We start from the raw sequence: 18106 nt of genomic DNA, 5'->3' as shown, positions 1-18106 counted from the left end.
AATAACGCACTTGAATTACACCGTTTCTTTACTCACTCCTGTGATTAGATATAAAAATTATTAAGTTTGAGCTACCACATTTCTACTTTGATATATTGATATCTATTATTTAGATTATTCTTACATTTTTTGATTAAAAGATTGTGATTTTAAGTATTACAGATATTTATGTTGATTTTAATAAATCAACGGCCGTTGGAGCCGTCAAGATGAGCAATATTTTTGCCTATATATGTGATTGTTTCAACGATACAATCTAAGAAAGCAGCAATTTAACATGTTATAAAAGTTCAATCTTCATGTAATATTTATCTTCTGTAATATTTATAATAGCGACAAATATAATAAATTTTTTGTTTATATAAGTTTCAAATTGCAAAATTAAAAATAGAATAAATTATGTCGTAAGTCAAATATATAAAGTAGTAATTGAAATATTCTGAGCGATTGAGAAATAAGAATTTTAAGTTGCTGCTTTTTTAAATTGTACTATCTGTCACACATTTAATAGTCTATCGATTTTTAATTCAAGCAATATTTCTTTTTTATGAAAATATCTACGCCAATTTCTTAAACCCAGAACTACACACATGTATCTGCGAGATCCAACAAGATTCCGTCGTTAACATTTTTGAGAATTTCTTTTTGTTTAAATATTGATTTTTTAATTTAGCAAGATTAGAATTTTGATCTTCTGGAAAAAGATTTGTCGAAAAATATACGCTTTTTTTTCCCAGAATTAGGTATCTATACATATAAAAATATCCAACTGTGTGTTTGAGAGACTCGGCATGTAGTCTATGTATGCAAAAAAATGTGTATGCAGTTCTAAGATTAATAATGCAAAACTCTCGTATGATATTTTTATGTTAATAGTATGTAAATAATGAATGTACGATGCTATTACTACTTTTACTACTTTACGATAATGTTACTTTTTTCGAGAATAATTTAAAATAAAGACAGTTGCGATAATGGATATGTCTCTATCGTCTCAACATGTAAAACGAGTATTTTATGTTTACAGTAAATAAATATCTAATAAAGATAACTATCTAATAAAATAATAAAAACTTATTGCGCGATAAATCCATATTGCATCCATTTACGCGTTTGCAGAAATGGCTTTAATAGGATTTTTCTCTTCTAAGATACGATATATGGAAGATTAGCACGGAGCAATTAGGAACTGTATTCTTATAAGCCGTATGTGTTATGTGTCTATCTAACACTGGCGTCTAAGCAAGTTGTAGATTAAACATTGCTCATTCGCAATTTATGCGTTATACAAGGTGTTTCTGATTAATCGCACTTTTTGCTAATTATAGTGCATTACGAGGAAACATCCTGCATAAATCTTTTTAATAAAAAATTATCTCTGACAAATCGCGAAAAAACCTTAGCACATTCTAACTATGTTTTTATTAATAATGCTTTAGGCGCTTGAGAAATTAGTTTGATAATGTTGCTCACGAAGACGATTTACGTTACACCGTAACCCATGTTAATTGTTACGTAATTGCTTCTAATATTTGAGTAAAACATTTGATTAGTATCTGTGATGAAATTAAAAATTAATGAGACCCTCTTTTTCCATTATACCAACACTGAACCAAAACTGTACATAAATACAATAAAATATCCATTGAATTATGAAAAATTAATGAAAATTGGTCCAATGAATTCTCATAATGATTTAGGTTATAAAACTATTACTAGAATTCATTGCAAGAATGAATATATAGTTATATAAATGAATCCAGTTATTGTTTCAATGAATTAACTACATTAAGTCGGACATTAAATCGAATAATGATCATTCATTGGACTAAAAATGACCAAAATTTTTTTCAGTGAATATATAATTACCCAGATAACACAATATCGAAAATATCGCAAGAATATCTTAAATGTCTGGATAATTTTCTTTTAAAATTTTCATTTACGTTTATCAAAAGTCTTTTGCGTTACTTGGAAAGCGATTATTAACTTAAAATTGAAAATAAGACGGTAAAAATTAATTTACTGAAAACGGAGCATTCGCTTCCCGTTTTTTAAATTTCTCCAACACTTAATTATGCACATCTTTCCAAAATGAGTTTGCCGGATTCCTCGTACTCTTGACGCGACAGCCACATTTGTTGAAATGAGCCCAAAGAACTGAGGATCGAGCCACCGATCCAGGCACCATAACGTCGCTCGCTTGAGCTGTTTGCACTGATTGTTTTCAGTCTCATACTCTATAAAAATTAAATTATTATAAATCGAGAAATTTGAAACTTCGTAATAAGTACTTAATATCATTATAAAACGAGTTACCGGTGGGGTTTTACTGGACAGGTCCCGATTCAGTCTCTCACTGAATCCCTGAAGACAAGAATTGCCGCCGGTCACCACTACGCTGCCATACAGACTCTGCAACATAAGTGTCTTGTTATTTTATAAATAACAATGTACGTACGCGGAAGAACGGTTTTGTTGAAGTATCTAAAAATTTAGCTAGTTACAGATTTGAAAATAGTTTTGTTTGAATCAAGATAATTTGTTATGTAAGATGCTCTAACTTGTTGCTAGAATGTTAATTTTTTTGCAACATTGCTTATCATGCTTGAGATTTTTATTCCTATGTAATTTTGATGGTTCAGCAAAGTTATTTTCTGTGAGCAAAATTGATTTAAAATACCTTAAGAAGGTTTTCACTTTAATTCAATCTAATCAAAGTAAATTTTATACATAATATAAATTTGATTGCGAAAGTACGTACTGGTCTGATGTCCATGTCGCACATTCCGACACTTGTGGTAACCAGAGGACCGACTCCTAAAATACTCGCACCTACACCTTTAACGTTACTAGGATCGAAGAGAGCTTCGGGTATCATGAGCCTTATAGATCCGAAATCATCATTGTAACCAGTCGGAAATTCAAAATGCTTCATGGGTAGAGTATTTGCTATATCTTCATCATAGGGACTATCCGATACTTGCAAACAGTTCATCTGAAAGTCCTGTAGCAACTCTCGCACCATGTAGCTCAGCCAGGACGACGATGGTTGCGGTCCGGGTCGTTTCGTCCAGCGAGGAGGATCTCTTTCTCGTACTACATCTAAAAGAAATATAAATTAGTAAGCAGAAATCTTTAAAATTATACTAGAATTCTTTATAGTTTATTGGAATCTAAATTATATTTTTTAACTTCGATTAAAAATCTGCCAATATTTTATCCTGTAGGAAATAGCTATAATAATCTATGTAGATATATTTCATTGTATTTAAATTTCTTCCACATATTTTAGGGAAACTGCGCATCCTTAGTGAAACATTAATTACCTTTACTGGCGACAAGACAAGCCGGTACCAGTTCGATGTCTTTCTCCTCGAAAAACTGTCTACATTGCATAGTGATGAAGTCGCCACCCAAAGGACTCTTGACAATTCCTTGAGTGATAACGTAACCATCGTGAACCGGCACCGCACTAGTGTGCGTGGCACCGCTGTCCACGACCATCGCCGTAGACCTACCGTTCGCGTAAGCAGCCAATACGGCGTTCTTGCAGATGTACATGGCCGGCACGTTGAATTTTTCGAACATGAGCTCTAACAACTTCTCGCGCTTCAGTCTGGTGTTCCACGGGCACTCGGTCATCAGGATCGGATGATGCTCGGATAAGGCATGCAGTCGTTGCTTGTACGTATATTCGGTCAGTCGTTCAAACATGTCCCAATCGTCGATCATACCGTCCTTCATCAGGCTCACTATCTCCATATCTAAATCAAAACTGGACATTTCAGTATCGCGAAAGTTCTAACAATTAAAGTGAGTAAAATATAAATATTTGTTAATAATGGCGTTGCACTTACACTGATTAATTTTGTATTAAACTAGATTAATTATAAATAAATTATATACTTTGATAATAAATGTTCACAGTAATTGTATATGTATTAAAATTTTAAGTAAAAAATATTTTATACAGATCATTTTCTCTGGTGTAATTAAACGGTAATTTTACGTAAAAAAATATTGTGTCATATAAATAAAATTGTTTTATATGAAATTTCATTGAAACACAGAGAATCCGAGAATTTCTACAATTGATTATTATGTTTCCACTAATCGCCGAAAAAATATTTATTTATTTGTAGGATTTTTATATATGTCTTAGAAAGAATTCTGTTTTCTACATTTGATTAATTCGATAAAGCTATTATTAATAACGAAAAAAAGGTTTAAATAAATCGTATTATGCTTATTAATAATTATTAATAATTTATTATGCTATCTTATTTAGTTTTTTTATTTAAATAATATTTATTGGAATGTTAACGATTGAAATATCGGTTTCTTTAATTATTAGTCACGGCAGAAATATTATTACATGCACAGATTATCGTTACACGAAACACAAAATAAGATAATCTAAAACACGTTCTTGCTTTTGAAATGTCACTTCTATTATATTCAATTATATTTCGTATTTTTATATTTAATAATTTAATCAACTGATTTTTTGCATCAAGTCTAAAGATGGAAAAATTAAAGCTTGATGGTGTACCCTTTTTTCGCACTTGGATAGCCGTGACGTCGACGTTGTAGTGCTTCCTGGTGACATTGTTGCAATCAATCCCGCTGGGGTCGGCGGGTTCCTCCCACACCCCGAGGGTCGTCGGGATCTCGGCCTTCGGCGTGTCCTCGCCGCCATATCCCACGCGGAGGTTCTGATGTCCGACGTCAAAGATGATAGCACCTACCTCGTCTGACGTAATAATCGCGGACAACCACGTGGAATTAGTGTAGCGTATAAATGTATACTTTTTCTAGTTAGAATAATTATGGAGCGCGGCCACGTACTTACCACCGCCGTAGACACCACCGCTCATAGTATCTGAAGGGAGAGGAAGCTTGGCGCATGCCCGGGTGGACTATTTCACCCTTGCAGTGTGTACCTTTAATATGTATACACCCACACATGCAGACACACACACACGCACGCACACACACTGCCGACTTGAGAGGATTGCGCGGCTGTATATCCTCTCAAGATTAATCGATCGTTGGTTGCAGCGATGAACACAAGTTTGCAGAATATATTATAATATTTAATTTAATCAAAACAATTTCTGTAGACTCGAATTCTTAAAATAAAAATAATAATAACACAATCCGTAAAGGCCATACGAGTCACGGGCTGATGAAGGGGCCAACAATTAATTTCAATCTTAATTAATCATTAATGTGTAGAATCCCCTTTATTGAACGTTTCGACTCACTTTGGAGTCCTCCTCAGCAATACATATGTGTAATTAATATGTTGAGTATTCCGTCAACATGAGTCATTTACAGGTTCCCGACTGTAGTGGATCCTGATTGAAATATCAAAATTAAATTGATTTATCAAAAGAAAAAAAAACTAAGTAACTCACCTCAAACGGAACATTCAACATGTTTCATGAGCTTTGTAAGTTTATATTAACAACAATTAAATCTGATCTTCATTATATACATTTAGTTAATTTCAGTCTCACATCTCCGAATAATGTAACGTGTTTGTCGAACATTTTATAATTTATAACGGACAACAAAGACACAAAACAAAAACAATCAAGAGAGAAAAGCTAACTTATACTATTCGCTATATATTAGTCATGAATTATGTGTGTCAAAGATGTGAAAAATAAAAAATCTTTTAGCTATAAATTAATTAGTCAGTTCACATAACATCGTCGTATATGTATGATGTAAACCTTCCCTGTCAGAACGCAAATTCAATCCATTTTTTTGCATAAGAATGTGCGCTTTTTCAGAAATTAGTCGTTTATTCAATATTCTCTCACGATCCAGAATTTGAATATTCTCCCAATCAAAGTCATGATTCCATTCCATCCTGTGATTCGTGATGACAGACTGTGAATTCGTATTCCAATTGATACGATTCCGATGTTCCATAATTCTAGAGATCAATTTTCTACCAGTTTGTCCTACATACGAAGCATCACAGTCTTTACAAGTTATTTTGTATATTACATTTTTATTTTGATTTTTGGGGAGAACATCCTTCTGGACCTTAATGAACCTACTCAATTTATTGTTACTATAGAACGCTGGTCTTAAGTTTAATTCCTTATACGAATAACACATCGAATGATTTTTTAAGAATTTGCAAAAAAGAAAACTGGTATACACACATCGGCACGCAGACTTGAGACGAGCACACACACATGTTAAAATATCCATCATCTTTAAGAAACTAAATTGATATCAAGTTTTTTTGAATAAATAAAATTAATTTTATTTTGCTGTGTTAAAATATCCAATCTTCGTAAAAATGGTTGTACAAAATATGCATTGCAAAAGCATCAATAACACCATAGAGAAAGAATGATGATAAAATTAATACTCTGTAAAGCTAAAAAAGAAGTCCTTTTAATAGTATTTTATAAAAGCTGTATTGTATTCTTTGCGTAAATCAACTTTGCGTAAATCAACAAAACAAATTTATGATTAGACTTTAATGGACGGAAAACCGATGGACAGGTAAAGAAATACACAGGCACGAGACGAGCACATTTCCAATATGGAATTAGTGTTGTATATTTTACAAAGTAAATAGAATATAAACAATCTAAAGTCGTCTAAAACACAATAGTACGAATTTCGTGGTAAATCATTTCGTGTGTCGTAAAGATAGACGATATATCATCAACAGGGCGACTCCTTTCGCTTTTCTCCACCTCGCGCGAATGACTCGAGGGCCGAAATAACAGGGAAAGGCATGGGGGCACTTAAACCGGCTGGCCGAAAAATCATCGTCACCCGACCGAGTGTGAACGGTAACCCAACAAGCCAACGGGTGACATGTTGGCGAAAATGATTCGATGGCAACACGTAGTATCGCGAAGGTTACAATAACACTCGCGAAATAGTACTCTTCTTGTGTATCTCAATAATTTCTTAGATTATCATCATCATCATCATCTTTAAGGTCCGTCGATCGTTAATCGACGCAGACTGGCATCGCATTTATGTTTTCTTCGATCTCTTCCTTTTCATTTCTTCTTTTATCTGTCGGGAGAGGGGCTGGGTCTCGGATGGCGCGTGATGTACGCGGCAGTTTGTGAGCGAGGTGTACAATGGGTACAGTAGTAATAGACAACTTACAGACATTATGTTCGGTCGTTACGTTTACGCTACGTGGTAACTCGTCTACTAAGACTAGGTTCACGCTCAACATTCATCGCATTCGACGTTTCTTTCACGATACTCGAGTTTGACAATCTCCTTTCATTGACGTAAACTTGCGCAGCTTTCGTACAAACTACAGAGACTTGCGATCACTCTTATGACAGATGTCAAGTGTAAACCTACACTACAATGCTTCTTTCAGTTTCTCGCGGATAAGTTAAAACGACACTGACGACAACGACGAATGATTGCGTTATTTTCTCTTTACAGACATATACGGTAACACTCTTCGCGGAGAAGCGGAAGATGGTGTGATGTATGGATATTTAATCGAATCGACGAGAATGATTGGAAGACAAGGAAAAATGTTTGGAGGTCGCGTATTGCTCGCTTCGATATGCATGTACAGTGTCTCGCATCAGAGACACGTGCAATTGTCGGAAAACGATTCAAGGATATCTCGGCCGATCGTAGATCTCTTTGCAGTCGTTGGTCGCTTCGTAGTAGAGTAAGATGGCAGTTACCGTTAGACTTTTACAGTTTAATTACAGTCGTTGCGCGTTCGCGTCGTATTTTTGCTATTATAATAATTAGAAGACTGTATGGGAACTGTGTAGGTACATATTTGTGTGCTTCGGTAAATCGGAGGCAGATATTCGAATACAAAGATCGTCGTGGAGGGAGGAAATTCGAGGTGGATCGCGCGTATAACGCCGCCATTTTTAACTAACTAGGATTATTACACGGAGCGCGGAATAAAATGTGGCAGTTTATACGGATCGTCGTCGTCGAGACGCTCCGCGGACTCACGGGGACTTCGTTCGCTTCTTTTTTCGCCACGATATTATAGAACAGACAACAATGTCGACCTGGTACTCCGCTCAAGTACTCTGTCAAGTATCCGAACGACGCATACATAAAACTTTATGGTTCCACCAAACGGAACCAATAAACGGCAGCTTATAGATTCTCTGTCTCTCTGTTAAACTTAACTTTGTTACGATCAATCGCAGCGCGTCCACGATCGTTCGCTTAATCGTAGCCCTAAAATACTTAAGCCGAGAAATAATCTTGATGTCGGATCGATCTCGCCGGAAACGCCGGTGGCAGTTTACGGAGCATGTGATCGTCGAGCTGACGGACGCGTTCTCGTCGACGTAGGCCGGGAGCAGGACGAAGGGCACGTGGAATTATCACTTGAATAGCTGGCGATCGGATACGAGACGCCAATTCGCATTAACGAAACGACGGACCGCGGCTTGCATAAATCTCGCGCGATATTTCCTTTATACTCTTCTTCTTTTCTTTTCTATTTACTTTTAATGTCTCCTCTTCTCTTTTATCTTACGACGGGATTCCCGCGTACGCATCGGAGGCTTTTACACGTATTTACACCGCGATTACGAAGTCACGGACGTTTCGTTGGCTGTTATGACCGCGATCGAAGTCGCACTCGGCCTCGCTTAGCTCAAACGCGTCGGAGAAGCCCGAGGGTGGGTCCAGCTTGGGGACGAACAGGTTTCCTGATCCGTCACGCTCCTGGTCCCGATTGGCACAGGGATTGCCCGACTGGTGCTTGGGATGGCCAAGCCCGGAGATTGGCCCGAAGTTGGCACGGGCCTCCTCGCTGGTATGACGCGCCAGCTGTAACATCCTGAATGCAAACGAACTTTCTTTTATCTTGTCAAATAGTGGAACATGTTTCATTTGGAATTTAGATTATTAACAGTAAAATTAATGATATAAACTTAAAACCTAAGCTTGGTCAATAAGAAGTCTGTAACCAAAAGTTGATAAGAATATATATTGTAAGAATATATTGTAATTATGGAGATCTTTGATAATAACCAATCTGCCTCGATGAAACGCATTTTCCTCCGTTTTTAAAAACTGATAAATGTATATGCGCTCTAGTTACGATTAAAACTTTTATGTAAATAGAAGTAGAGTAACGATAAAAGTATAACCTAGTAAAATCATTACCATTACCCCAAAAATGTTAACTGCGTTACCATAAACGTTACTCAGAAGAAAATGTAACGTCGTTACCCAATCGTTACTGAACAAAGTAACTTGTAACGGTAACGACGTTACAAAGAACGCGTTACTTGCCAACCCTGGTTTTTGCTAACCTCGGTTAGCAATAATAAAACCGTAAAAATGCGTTCAGGCTATATATATTTAACTATCGGCTTATAAATAATTTCGTGATCAATGATCAATTTAGATCGTGTATCTTACACTTAAATGTAATGTCTAATTTGACGACATATTTAAATATAAGTATTTTATTTGACTATAAACTTTGATATCTGAGCAAATAATCTGCAGTTTAGAAATTCAAGAGCATACATCGTGGAAAAGATTAAAAAAATTAATAATCGACTAATGATAGGCTTACTTGGGTCTTCCCCTTCCAGGAAACGATTTTCTCTCAAAAATCGGTGAGGGTTCTGTAGACGTGCTAGATTCTGGTCCATGGTACAGGAAGTCTGTAAGCAAACACGTTTTCCCTTTGTCTTTTACATCTAATTCGTCTAAAATAAATAATTAATCACAAGTGCTTTCGCAATCTCACGGTGAGAACTTCATCGTGGATCTACGTTGCTCGATGCAATAATAGTCGGTTCGTGCGACAAGACTGCAACCAAGGTAAGTGTATATCGCATACACATACGTGCGTCGGACAAAATTAGGTCGGGAAAACAAACGTGCACGCGTTACCGTCGAACTTCCATGTTTACAATATCAACAATACGAAAGTGCTCGCAACTAGAAGCAGCAGAAGGCGCGAGCCACGCGGAAATGGAAATCGGAATATAGTGCTTATATATAGATGTTTAGAATGTAGGATTTTCCGAAAGCAAAAATTATACCGTAGGACTGAGTCTCTCCAGCGAGAACGCATTGATAAAAATTTAAAAAAAAGAATTAAAAACCGAAGCCTTTACTTCTAATCCGAGAAGTTGCTTTCTATACCTACTGCTACACTCCTGAGAATAAAAGAGACAGAAACACAGAGAAAGAGAAAGAAAGGTAGAAAGAGAAACAGAAAGAGGTGAAAATATTGCATACTGTGGACACGCGAGTCGGCCGCAGATGCCGAGTGGTGCGAATCGACGAGGTGATTGGAAGACTCGGTTCGGCTGCTGGTCCCGACTTCCGTGTCGCTGTCCGAGCCCAGGGTGTCGTACTCCTCCGACTCGGACTTGCCCTGACTGACCTTGTGCGCTTTGTGCAACGGCGCAGAGGACGAACGGCCTCCGCGCACCTTAGTGTACCGGTTGCAATCCGACTGCAATCAGACGGAATTGATTTCTATGAGATGGTACACCGCGTGTCGCGCATCCGCCGCATCTCCGATCACGTCAGCGGATCTGTGACTATCGGATCGCACGAGAAGCGATCTCAAGATTAGAGCAGAATTGTCGACGATTGTAAGTACACGGGTTTCCGCCTGACTAGATTAATAATTTATCTCGTCGGGATTGCTACACGTATTCAAGCGAGTCGACGTATCGCGGGAATCCCGAGAGTGGAAGATGTTCGCGTACGATTTGCTGATCATAAGTCAAGCGGACAATCTTTGAGCAGTTGTGAATTAAAAAAAATGCTCTCTTGCAAAAATATAAATTACTATATATTTAAATGTCTATCACATTTATGCGTATTTTATGAAAGTAAATATCACTTATTATTTATTATAATCAATGAGAATCTTATTTTAGACCGTACATGTTCTAATTCTTATTATAATCAATTTTTTATAGGCATTACTCATTTTTATCAAGACGTTATTCATTATTAAATTGAGATTAGTTAAAGACAGATTTAATTTGTTATTAATAGTAAAAAAAAATAGATAAAGCTAATCGCTTTATTACGAATTTTGAAGTGATAGTCGAGCAATGTACATTTATATTCTCTACTTAATTGTGAAGGGAAAGAATAATGAACTTTTACCATCTCTACAGAAACGCTATTCTACTTCATCGAACTAGGAGTCACGGAAGCGATGAATCATGAGAGAGTCTTTTTTATGCTACAGCTAGTAAAACTACGACGAGATTCGGCGACAGATGCATATATGTGTAAATGGCGAACGGCGTTCGATAGGTCTAGTTTGTTGTAATCAATACTTCACGAGTCGTCTCAGGACAATAGCGAAACGAAGCGAAACGATGGGACCAGCAGTCGCAACAATGTAACTTGCAATGGTACTCACTTAATTGGCGTCACGATTTCGCAGTTGGAAAAAAAAGGAAGAGAGAAGTCCGCGTTTCCGAATTGGAAAAGATTAAGAAAGTTCACGCGCAAATTAAAATTTGTAATATCACATGTATTAATCGCGCGCGAAATAAGAAACTTAGAAAACTCATCTCGAGCATGCGAGTGACCTAAGTATTCGCATAGAAGATCGCTAAGTATTCCGATTTATGTCGCAAGGGTAAGATATTCTCGGTGCATTGATCGAGGTACGCATGCAGTTGTCGCAGGTATCGTAGGTGTAACGAAGCTGGGAATGTATGAAAGTGAATGATAAAAGCGGTGACAGATTGCCATGCTTACGCGTTTCTTCCCGCACGTTTAGCACTACATTGTCTGATTGAATATAAATGTATTCTTTTTGTGTCGTTGTAGAACCCAAAATCAGCATCACTTAATTATATATAGAATTGCGACTTTTTGTAATTTATATTTTACGTCAATTTTATATTTTATGTCGAGAATATATATAATACTTTAAATTGCAAGAAGTTTAGACGCTAAAGAATTAAAAAATTTAACTAAAATTTCTTTAAATCAAGTTTATTTTATTTATGTTAGAAAAAAAAGGTATTAGATGTGGACTGTTATTTCGGGCAAAATTGCGTGAAATATTCGCTTCAATTTCAAAAGAGAAGTCAAGAAAACGAATCGTGAAATTAGAGAATTAGAGATAAGAAACAAAAATATTACACGGCCGGAAATTGTGTACGGGATAGAAACGTGCAGCGAGAAGACGGCATTTCTAATAATATAAATCGGTAGACGATACCTCTCGTAGCTGAAGGGTATCGGCAGTGGAGAGACGAGGGTCGTGATAGACAAAGGTCTGAAGAGGCGCGGCAGAATTGCAGCGACTGTCGCCCCCTGCAGGAACACTTTCCTCCAACTGGAACGTGGCGTACGGGTAGATATCTTCCGAATATTCTACAAGCATGTTTAATGGCGTTTTGTTAATAGTGACGTCCAGGCCGCAATCGCTTGCCCCTCGTGCAATCTCGATCTCTCAGATAGATAAAGGGAGACAGAGGGAAGAAAGGGAGAGAGAGAAAAAGAACCCTATCTCCGTATTTGTTTTATATCACTGTTGATTTTTTTTACGGAAAGAACGAGTTTAATTTCATTGACACGAGTTGGTTTGCTTATCTCACCTGGTATTTTCTCAAGCGTGGCCATCTCATGAATCGGTGAGCGTAGCGGTTTACGCACGGTGGCGTAATACTGCTCACGCTGCTCCATATTCTGCTTATTGTCTAGGGCGGCGGCGGTTTGCGCGTCATGCAGACTCCCGATGTCGCCCATAAACGGACCTGCAATTAGCATCTTAAGATATAATGACCACACTTTCAAAATTAAACAAGTGAGATTAATTGTTTTCAAAATTGACAATTTTTTTACAAAAACTGCATCATTCGTCGATTCTATCACAAACGTATTTTAATGACTTTTATTTTCATTTACATTCTGTGTTTATTCTTGTGTGGTTTACTTATTACACTTCTTAAACAAATTCTTTTGCTATTTACAATTTAGAAAACTGTATGCGACAGACTAACGTTTGCGGAAACAGTAGAAGACAGCACCGGCTGCAGCAATGACTGCAAACGAACTTAACACCAAAGGTACGATGAGCTTTAGATCCGAATATACGGAGGTGTGTTGGGGAATGTAATGATCGATCTCGATGGCGGACATGGTCGTGCTAATGTGCGGCTGCAACGTTGTTATCTTGTACTCAGCCACCGACGAACCGGCATTGTTGTGGGCTCTTATGCGGATGTCATAAGTGGTCCCCGGCTGCAATTCGCTTAGAGTATACGTCTTTTGCACCTGCATAATATATATGTTGCATATAGGTCATCATAATCCCTTAATACGAGTGTAAAATATTAAATCGTTTTTAAGAGAAGTTGTTATCAATATTTATACTAATTAGTGATAATGTTATGTTTGTAAGGACAATACCGAAATGTCTGCATTATGAAAGAATTTATGTGACTAAAATGTTTCACAATAAAATATTTATACATGACGTCCCATATTTTGTGCTTTTTTTTTTTTTTTAGATTTCTTGAAGACCGTTTTTCCATAGCAAGAACGTCAAAGCGTTGATAGTATTTAAGTTCAAAGTAATTGGAATTAAACAATGATACATTATATTTCTCAGTTCAGTTAATTTTAGGTAAAATTTTATTACTAGAATCTTTCCTAGATTTAAAATGTAATATATTATAAAAAAATACAATGTTATATAAAGATTGGAAGCGACAAATATTGACTCCTCTCGACGTTTTTGCGAAAAAAAAAATTAACTGAAATTGGTGATAAATTGATAAAAAAAATCCGTTTTTTAGTTTTATAATTTCTATAACGCTTTTATAAGGAAAGATAAGTAACTTTATCTTTTTTATTGTGTATACATATACACTACCCTCAAAAAGTTTTCGGACATGGAACTAAAATTGCATAATATTCAAGTCACCGTAACTCGGTAAAAAATCATGGCAGACAAAAAGATAAAAAAGCATAAAGCTTGAAACTTATACTTTAGTACGCTTTTGACCACTTTTCAAAAAAATTTTATCTTTACTGTTTCTATATCTTAACAAATATCGCGTTGTTGTATTTCTTAAAATTACATACATTTAACAGTGCGCAGTTTAATAAAAAGTTTTTTTTCAAAAAGTTCAATATTTTTCAAAAACAGTACAAAGATTTACCTCCAAAATGCTTTTTTAACAATTTTTCATGATTTTACTTAACTAAATTACGCAACATTGAAGCTAAACCTGCATTGCTAAATAACGATGAAATTTGGTAAAAAATTATCACAAAAATTTTTTATCTTCTCAATTCTATAAAATTAAATTTAAAAACGATCAGAAGCTTGTTAAAGTACAAACTTCGAGCTTCAAAATACTTCTTTAATTTTTTACGATGATATTTTACCGAATTTTAATGTTGGTTGTAAGCTATGCAAGTTTAGCTTCAATGACGCGTAATTCAATCAAGAAAAATCATAAGAAAATTTTTAAAGAAGCATTTTGAAGGTTAATCTTTGTACTGTTTTTCAAAAATATTGAACTTTCTAAAAAAAATTTTTTATCAAACTGCGCATTGTTAAATGTACGTAATTTTAAAAAATACAACAACGTGATATTTGTTGAGATACAAAACTGTAAAGACAAAATTTTTTTTAAAAGCAGTCAGAAGCATGCTAAAGTATAAGTCTCAAGCTTTAAAATGCTTTTTTATTTTTTATCTGCGATGATTTTTTACTGAGTTACGATGACTTGAATATTATGCAATTTTAAGTTCCATGTCTGGAAACTTTTCGAGGGTAGTGTATAATATCTAGCAAAATAAAATCTCTTCACATTCAAATACCTCTATATTATTCGAGACCAGCGTCCAGATGCTCTCGCCGCTTTTTCTGTACTCCAGTTCGAAGAAAGTTATGGGACACCCTCCGTCGTTCCACGTACTGAGATGCAGGGTGATCCATGAAACGTTAACCGTAACAAACTTGTCGCCAGTTCCAGGCGAGTCATCCGGCTTGGAGCCCTTCGTAGTCGCCTTGACGATTTCACTGGGTCTGCCCATGCCGATGCGATTATACGCCGTCAGGTACATCTGATAGTCGTTGCCGCACCAGAGTCGTGACAGAACGAAGCTGCTCACTTTGTGAGACACTTTAAACTCCTCCCACTCGCCGGACTCGCGTTTGTAATGTAAGATGTAACCGCGAATCGGCGAACCGCCATCGTCACCGTTCTTCCACTGCACGTTGATCGAATTGCTGCTAGTGCTGGTCGCGTGTAATAACGGCGCCGCAGGTGGAACTGAAAAGGACAAATTTTGATTTATAGATCGCTCCCTATGATATTGACTTTGTAAGTTATAAGTTTTTAAAGAAAATTTATTTATGGTCGAATAAAAAATTAAATGTAAATATTAACATTAATATGTATTAGTTAATCAGTGTTAGTTTTGTATTTAAAATGATAGAAAACGGAGTGCATAAATCAAAGCATGTAATAATAAATAAACATATTTAGAGCATTTAAATTAAATCATTCAAAATTTAATAAATTTAATTAATTATTAATACATGTGTATTATTTTCTTTACAGAGGTAACTTAATTTTATTTCATTAATTAATTATAGTACAATGAACCTTTGTAATTAATTTTTCAATAATTTATAAAATTAAATTAAAATAAATAATATTATATTGCTAATAATAAATCATGTGTGATTATTACACTAAAATGAAAATTGTGTTTACCTTGTACGGTTAAACGATGAGTTATTTGATCGGAACCATGGCGATTCTCCACGAAGCAAGTGTAATTTCCGCTATCCTCTCTGTGAAGCTCAGTGATCTGCAAGGATCCATCGGTATGGAGGGACACCCTGGCGAATGGCTTGACTATCTGACCCCATTGCTTCCAAATAACCGAAGGGTCGGGCTTGCCCACGCTTTGACAAGGCAGCGTTACATCTTGCTTCCACGGTACGATAAGCGTGGTACCAAACGAATATATGGCGGCGCGTACTGTAATAGAGTAAGTCGAGCGAATCCTTATTAAGTGCACGATAGTCGTCTAAGTTAGCTTTTATCAACCACGCGAAGCAAACTCAGAGAAAGTGTTTCATGACGGGAAAGATTTAAAGTTCATTATAAAGAGTTTGCGAAGACTTTCTGCTGAGAAGCTGAGAAGAAAATAAAAAGCGCGCGACTCATTAACAAACATAAGTACGGCACTCGGTATGTCATTGCCAGTTGACTGTAGACAATTTATTTAGCTCGAAAAACGAATGTTTATACGATGGGCGAATCGTTTTCGAACGACGCTTGAAAACGTAACTTTCGCAACTAGTTCAATTTGTGCGCCGAATAGCAGCTCCAAGTTTCACGACTGCAATAAAGTTGCATATTTTCGATGTATCAATGTTATAAACTACTCTTTCGCGTTCTCGTACAATCTTCTGGATATCGAAAGTACATAGAGTGTGAAATATATTGACGTATAAATCTTCGTATAAATAAGATAAGGCAAACAAAATATTCAGAATGTAGATTCCGTTTTAATACGCTATATTTTTTAATGTTTAAAAATATGTTTCCTCTTTTGAATCTGACCATAAGTTTTCAATTTTGTACACAGCAAAAAATTTAAAAAAATTCGCAGAGCTCAAGTAGACCATGTAAGAAACCATGTAATCTCGAAGCTAATTTGAAATAAAGATAATCTTTTTACCTTCGCTGGAAGGAGAGACCGTGATGGACGGGGTTTGCGGACCCTCGCCAACCGAGGTGACCGCCGCGATCGTGAATTCGTACTGGCTCCTCTTGTGCAGATCCTCGGCCTGATAGCTGGTCTGATACGGCGGCAGGGCTCTTCTGTGCCACTTACCCTCCGATCCCAATCCGCGGATATGTACGTTGTAGGAGGTGATGTTGCCGTTAGTCTTCAGGGGCGGTTGCCAAGAGACGATAATGGACGTGGCCGAGTTGACAACTGCTTTGACACCGGCCGGCACTTGCGGCAGATCCTCTTCGGTTACGCAATAAAGGGGTGACGAGGCGACGCCATCGCCAGTTCTGGTATACGCCAGGACTTGGATCGAATAATTGGTGTACTTCTCCAGGCCGTGGAGTCCTACAGTTAGTGCAGTGGTGATTTTCATCTCTGGTTTGACAGACTCCGTCAGCGCATCCATGTTTTCCCACATGACCTTGTAACCTTTCAGGATCCCGTTTAGGCTGGAATCGGGTGGAGATTCCCAGGAGACTTGTAAAGACGTTGACGAGAGCGCGGTACATCGTACATCCTGAGGAGGGCTACTGGGGACTAGAAAAATTCAAAGTTCCATCCAAAGGTTTTATCTTTGCAAAGTAATCCATCAACTTTCATATTGCAAATATCTTCTATCAAAATTTGATATGTTATATGCATATTATGTAATATTGTCATTTAACATTTATACATTGTTTGAAAATAAGACTTCCTATTTTTTTATCAGATTAATAGATTATTATTATTATATTTTAGTATGTAAGAATAAACAAATTTAAATATAGCTAAAGACTATAAATATGGTACATATGCAAGTACATATATAGTATATTTAGTTTCATTATATTAATAATTCAAGATTGAATTATTTACGCATTAAAAATCCAGCTTCGACCGTCATAGGCATTTTAATATTGATTGTGTTCTTAACATAAACGGTCTAAAATAATATTGTTTAAATTTAAATATACTAAAACTGAAAGTAGCGCAGCACTACTTCAATTATTTAAAGCATTTAAAAGAATAGTAATCTAATATATATATTCACATATAGATATTTATCCGTATATTAATTTTAATGAAAATTATGACATTGCTGTGAATTGGATGTATTTTTACGATAGTAATAATTTGGGAAATACGAACGGTGCAGCTCGTAAAACTCGTACTACATTTAAAATGTCGATATTCGTCGTATATTCGAACGCAATGTGACTATACGCGGGGAATATTTCAAGAACGGGTTTAGGAGGAAAGTTTTTAAAGAGATACCGTTGCCGATGTTGCCGTTGTAAGTCGCGGGAATGTTTGCCTTCCCACGATCGAAAATATCGGAGTGCTTGCACTTGAAAGT

The 18106-nt window shown here is 36.2% G+C and overlaps 2 protein-coding genes across 3 annotated transcripts in view; both read right to left on the bottom strand.

Moving 5' to 3' along the window:
• Window positions 1–2023: 2023 nt before the first annotated feature.
• Window positions 2024–4880, bottom strand: LOC108724945 (actin-like protein 6B). Its single transcript, XM_018451656.1, has 6 exons — window positions 4856–4880; window positions 4556–4756; window positions 3330–3767; window positions 2765–3105; window positions 2320–2415; window positions 2024–2240 (listed from the first exon to the last, which is right to left on the bottom strand). Exons 1-6 carry the CDS (start codon window positions 4878–4880, stop codon window positions 2076–2078), a joined length of 1266 nt encoding a protein of 421 aa, XP_018307158.1. The 3' UTR covers window positions 2024–2075.
• Window positions 4881–6591: 1711 nt separating this feature from the next.
• The window catches only part of LOC108724958 (Down syndrome cell adhesion molecule-like protein Dscam2), a 168003-nt gene continuing 156488 nt past the window's right edge, over window positions 6592–18106 (bottom strand). Inside the window, exons 18-26 of one of the 2 annotated variants that reach the window (XM_018451682.1) lie at window positions 16714–17307; window positions 15738–16007; window positions 14836–15290; window positions 13005–13278; window positions 12600–12758; window positions 12221–12375; window positions 10258–10477; window positions 9584–9674; window positions 6592–8836 (exon numbers count right to left, since the gene is read on the bottom strand). In XM_018451682.1, coding sequence (XP_018307184.1) covers window positions 8572–8836; window positions 9584–9674; window positions 10258–10477; window positions 12221–12375; window positions 12600–12758; window positions 13005–13278; window positions 14836–15290; window positions 15738–16007; window positions 16714–17307 — 2483 coding nt within the window. In that variant the 3' untranslated portion in view covers window positions 6592–8571. The remainder of the gene's footprint in view (window positions 8837–9583; window positions 9675–10257; window positions 10478–12220; window positions 12376–12599; window positions 12759–13004; window positions 13279–14835; window positions 15291–15737; window positions 16008–16713; window positions 17308–18106) is intronic. The other variant, XM_018451683.1, reaches the window with a different exon arrangement.

The sequence above is a fragment of the Mycetomoellerius zeteki genome, unplaced genomic scaffold, assembly GCF_001594055.1.
Source record: "Mycetomoellerius zeteki isolate Tzet28-1 unplaced genomic scaffold, Tzet1.0 scaffold316, whole genome shotgun sequence".
NCBI lineage: Eukaryota > Metazoa > Arthropoda > Insecta > Hymenoptera > Formicidae > Mycetomoellerius > Mycetomoellerius zeteki.
This window is presented reverse-complemented; position numbering and strand designations above follow the sequence as displayed.

Coding starts and splice junctions, on each gene's coding strand:
- LOC108724945 (XM_018451656.1), bottom strand. CDS start 4,880: ATGAGCGGTGGTGTCTACGGCGGTG. Junction 4,757..4,855: donor CGGTGGTGTCTACGGCGGTG/GTAAGTACGTGG, acceptor TTATTACGTCAG/ACGAGGTAGGTGCTATCATC. Junction 2,416..2,764: donor GCGACATGGACATCAGACCA/GTACGTACTTTC, acceptor CTTATGTTGCAG/AGTCTGTATGGCAGCGTAGT.